Raw genomic sequence first — 5,791 nt, forward strand, 5'->3', positions numbered from 1 at the left:
ATTATTACTGAATTTCTTTCTTTTAATAACCTCAAAAACTCTACATTAGGACCTAAGGTTGTCACGTCCTCTCATGTCCGGGCGCCAATGAAATGGTATTTAACTTTATTTACATATATATAAATCGGTTTGTTTACAATTTTGCTAACAGAAGAAATAAATTATAATTCTTTGAGTTTGACAATAACAAAAATTTATACAATCATTCATATAAAAATATAACATATTAATTGTAATGTACTGTGTAGTATGTGAATAAGCTGAGTATTAGTAGTAGATGTTTAAGTTCTGACCTTAATTCCAGTTGTTCCAGTAATGCCGTGTTCATTTGAAGTCAGCGCCAATGATATGGTTGAAGCTTAAAGTTTGAGAGAAATTACTAAGTTTGGCCGAAGGAAAAAGTCTACCTGGAGGGAAGTAACATGAGAAGATGGAAATAGTGATAGAGTTTATTTTTATTGATATGCTTGCTGCTTGAATATTTGTGGACAAATATGGTGGAAGAGAGAGATAATCAATTTTATTGGAGACGAGGAGATCAACACCTCCGTGTGCAGTACCATCTGGGTAATCAGCTCTAATAATATCATAACCATGTATCCCGAGTGAAGAGGTTTCAGTTAGGTGAGTTTCCGAAAAAATTGGGAATTTAATTTTGTTTTCATTGAGAACTAGTTGTAATTCATTTAAATGTTGTAAAATTCCGTTAACGTTCCATACAAATATGTAGAGTGGTTTCAAATTATTTATAAGATTTTCAATGACTGTGGTAAGAAGTGATATAAGAGGGTTTATTAATGCTTTAAGTTTATTAATAAATGAAGAGAGTTGTGTAGTCATATATTTTGGTTTTGATTTGAGATGTCATTTAGCGTGTAAGAAGAAGACTCTTGACAGTCCACATCGAAATCGAAACAGTATGCATTAATAGAAAAAGAGTTATTAATATTTGCAATTAAAAAATTTCATTATTATATATTTGGTCATGAAAATGTAAAAATTTATAGTGATCATTTACCATTAGTGTCAATAGTAAATAAAAATATTGACTAAGCTGAAAATAATAGGTTAAAAAGATAAAACTTAAATTAATTAACTATAATTTTGAACTTGAATATCTACCTGGTAAACTAATGTTTATCGCAGATTTATTAACAAGGAATATAATTAAAAAGAATGAAATAGAAGATGAATCTATGCTAGATTTGATACATGTAGTTAAAATAGCAGAATTTAGGTATAGCAAAGAAAAACTGAATGAGTTAAAATTAGAGACTGATAATGATGTAGTAATAAAAAGAGTAAAAGACTATTATTTGAATGGATGGCCTAAGAAACTAAAAGAAGAAAGTGAAATTAATAATTTCTTTAAAATAAGATCAGAAAAATTAATAGAGGAAGAACTAGTGTACTATGGAAATAGAGTAGTAATACCTGCCCAATTAAGGAAGCATATGCTTGTTACATGAAAATTGTTACATGAAAGTTGTTACATGAAAATCATCAGGGAGTGTATAAAACAAAGGAGCTGGCTAAACAACAGGTATTCAAAGTTTTTTGAATTAATATACATGTATAATACATAAAATATTGCAAATATTAGTTCGATGTTTTTTAAAAGCATTTTTTTTAGTTTTTAAACTATATACATTTAATGATATTTTTTTATATGAACCTCATTAAAATATAACTTTCTTTATTTCAAGCCATATTTCCTCTTATCTCCATTTTACATATGCATAGGTAAAAATCTTTCGCATTTTAACATAATTAAGTGATCTTGATTATTTGATTTTTTCAAATCAACATACGTCGTCATAACGATTTCTTCTTATTTATTTTTAAGTTGTTTAACAAACACTCTATGTAAAAGTTTTCATATTTACGGTTACTATGAAAAAGTAATTGCATTTTTATATATTATTTATATAATTTAAGATTAAAACATATCAAATCTATTTTAAGTATAAAATACTTTTAATAAGTAAAAATGGAAGTAGGTATAAAAAAGGATAATATTGGCGAGTCAAAACCAATAACGGATAAAAATGATGAATCAAATATGCAAAGTTTAAAGAATACACTTGAAAACGGAGAAATACTTTATTCAAAATATTGCTCTAAAGTTGAAGTTGTCAAAAGCTGGAGTGTTTCAAAATACAAGCGTACCAAACAACGTATAAATGAAATACTGGGATATTCATTGAAAACTGTAGACGTAGAGTTGGAAAATGAAATTATAAAATTAAGTGAAACTCAAAAAAAGTATGAGATCATACTAAAAACTGCTAAAAATATGGCACAGCACTTTCAATGTTTCATTCAAACCCAACAATTACTAGGAAATACTTTCGCAGAATTAAGCGAAAAATCGCCCGAACTCGAACAAGAATTTGTCCTCAATTCGGAAACGCAAATAAATTTATCGAAAAATGGGCAACAACTATTAAAATTAATTGATAAATTCGTATCATCCGTGAATACTTTATGCTATAAAACTATTGAGGATACACTTATTACTATAAGGAAATATGAAAATGCGCGTATTGAATATGATGCGTTTCGTTCAGAATTTGAAGTTTTGGATCCGATGACTAATTCTAACTTAGCTAGCGTTTTTGATGTGCTCCAAAATTACCAAATTCGCAAGGAAGAGTTTGAGAAAATACGTTCTGATATTTACATTAAATTGAAATATCTAAATGAAAATCGAATTAAAGTTATGCACAATAACCTTATACTTTTCAATAATGCCATCAAATCATATTTTACCATTCAATAATTATTCAGATACGTCTTTTAAAAACACAATTTTTCTATTAACAATACGTTTATTACCATAATATTTAAATATTTTTCCATGGTCAGTTCTACTATAGATTATATTTTGATAATATTATTGCAAATTTATGAATTATCATGATTACACAATATATGATTTAATAATATACAAAGTATATTTATAAATAAGTATTATTTCCAATAAACTAATATAAGTTATATTTATACTACATTTTTATTTCATACGAGATAAAAACTAAATTTATAGAATATTTTAAAATTTATAATATTAAAAATATATTAATTTTATGCAGAGTGATCCGCTAATTGATATCTCACTTAATATCTTAAAAAATAAAAATTTTATAAATAATTTTTTTTTATTCATTATGGATCTTTAATGAGCTTACTCACAAGCAAAATTAAATTTGTACCACCATCCCTTATGCTTAAAACTTATATAAACTTCAGATTTTCAAATAACAACCCTATTTTATTTTATTTAATAATTAACGCTGACACGGCCCTCGTCGCTTCATTATACACGATACCCCACGACTCGTGCCACCTTTATCAGCCGTCGCCCTACTATGAGTATTTGACTGACCAACACCGCGTGTTATACGCTACGATGCAAAGTCCAGCAAATGCCGCACAACCGACGACGACCCGCCGCAAATGATGCGAGAGTCTTCTCCCCGTTGTGAAAGCGACAACGTCGACCAACCGATCCGCACCCGCGCACCGACGCCTACAACGCTGCTAACCAAGGATCACGCCGGACATCGCGTCGTCGACGCCAGCGAAAGTGCCGCGATATTATGCGAAGATTATTATTATTGTGTTTATCTTTTTGGTTTGTTTTATTTTTTTTGTTAAAATAACCTGTTGTCGCTCATTTAATAAACGGCCCACGGGTCTCTACCCTCAAAACCAGTGTCGACCAAATTTTTGCGATGTAAGTCGTGTCAACGCTTATCGGCTCTCTACAGTTTTGGGTTTATTAAGAAAAAATCATAACAGACATGATCGTTATAGGTTGTAAATCAATAAGAGTCACCAGTATTAAGTACACTATATGCTGTAGTATAATTATGGGTATCAGAGTGAGTTGCAAATCAATAAATTGTATGAAACCTATAACAATTATAAAATTATCGTATAATACGTTAATATTATAAAACAACACACTGAGGTACAGTAATATTATTTAAGCTATATGCTGGGCAACAAGCGGGTGAATGCTCTAGCGTTCGCAGACGATGTTATTCTCATGTTGGAGACGGCCCGGGGGTTGCAGTTGTCGTGCGAAAAGTTCACCTCTCGCTTAGCATTGGTCGGTTTGAGGCTTAACTCAACGAAGTCTGCAACTCTTACCCTGGTTCCTTCGGGGCGGGATCTCAAACTGAAAGTGGTCGCCACGTCTTACACCCTCGGGGGTTCGTCGTTAGTGGTAACCCAGATAGGTGAATTCGGGAGGTATCTCGGCATAGAGTTTCAGGGAAATTACCTTTCCGGATTAAAATGCGCGTCTCTTGTCAGCGCTCTGAAGGCGGTCTCGGCCGCCCCTATGACGCCGCAAATGATACTTGCAATTGCACGGGACTATGTGATCCCAAAGTTTGTCCACGGACTCACTTTCATAAAGCTCCCCGATTGCAAGTTAAGACAATTAAGTCACGAGACTAGACGCGTGGTTCGGAAATGGCTTGATCTCCCGACTTCGTGCCCCAACTCGTACATTCACGTCATCTGGGGGCCTAGGGGTCGCTGACTTTGAAAGATTCGTTCCTAAAAATCGATTCGCTAGGTTGACCAAGCTCGAATATTCGCAGGTTCCAGCGGTGCGTGAAGCATTTCGTCTCTTCGGGACGGGTGTGGTAGCAACCCTAAGGCGCCGAGTGGATAGAGTCGTAGTGATGACTAGTCAGGAACTTCTCCCAAGTTCGGTGGATGGTGCTGATTTGAAACTCTATCCTGATATCTGGGAATCGACAGCGAACATGCACAGGCCGGATGGCATAACTGCCCGTGACTTCAATCAGTACGCCAAGATTTGAATTAACGCCCTGCCCAGTTGCAAGCGAGTTGGACGGGGGCGCAACATACCGGTGTCATGCCGGGGCTGTGCTGCGCTCTCTGAAACCCTTGCGCACATTGTACAAGTGTGCCCTAGGACTCATGGGGGTACAGTTCTCCGACACGATCATGTCGTGAAGCGCATAGCTGGAGCGCTTACCGAGAAAGGGTATCGAGTAGAGCGTGATCACCTCTACGCGCTTAGGAATGGTAATCTCAAATCGGACCTCGTCGCCACTATTGATGATGAGTCAAGAGGCAAAGATCCGTTATCCTGGATGTGCAAGTTGTTTCGACCACTAACACCAAAAACTGGCATGAAGAGAAAGTACAAAAGTACGCCAATCGCCAAGATTTAAAGTCCGAAATCATGGTGAGACATCAATCGACTGCAGTAGACACAGTCGCCGCGACCATTACATGGCGAGGGGTTTAGTTAACTAGCTCACTTGAGAGTCTAAAAACTCTTTTTTTTTGTGTCTGTTACCACTTTTTCTCAGCTCTCACCGAACGGATTTCTTTCAACGATACATCAAAAGATTATAAATCGTATCTAGTCGAAGACATTAACCTCAAAAATTGAAAAAAATTCCCTCGTTACCCGTTAAAGGGGGGAAACCTACAAAAAAATTTCAAATTTAAAAATTGCTATCTTTTTCAATTTTTTTTTTCTTAAAACTGCCATAACTTTTTCAAAAATGAACAAATTAATATTTTTTATTTTTATAGATGCTTGATATTGATATGTATTTGAACCGGTTTATCGGAATTGTTATCGCCGTTTGGTGGTATCTTTTTGTTTAATAAATCAGTTGTATACTAGACACCCATGTATTGCATCATTTGTGTCACCTTATCGTACATAAAAATGGCGACGAGTGGATTTTTTTTGTGTGCTGTGTTTTAAAATGTCAAATTAAAACAGATACCA

At 34.1% G+C, this 5,791-nt stretch overlaps 1 protein-coding gene across 1 annotated transcript; it reads left to right on the forward strand.

The window, feature by feature from the left end:
* Nucleotides 1-1,990: 1,990 nt before the first annotated feature.
* Nucleotides 1,991-2,782, forward strand: LOC126898287 (arfaptin-2-like). Its single transcript, XM_050672228.1, has one exon. The coding sequence runs from the start codon at nt 1,991-1,993 to the stop codon at nt 2,780-2,782; it is 792 nt and encodes a 263-aa protein (XP_050528185.1).
* Nucleotides 2,783-5,791: the final 3,009 nt, after the last annotated feature.

This window comes from Daktulosphaira vitifoliae, unplaced genomic scaffold (genome assembly GCF_025091365.1).
Source record: "Daktulosphaira vitifoliae isolate Bord-2020 unplaced genomic scaffold, ASM2509136v1 Scaffold_2, whole genome shotgun sequence".
NCBI classification, from domain to species: domain Eukaryota; kingdom Metazoa; phylum Arthropoda; class Insecta; order Hemiptera; family Phylloxeridae; genus Daktulosphaira; species Daktulosphaira vitifoliae.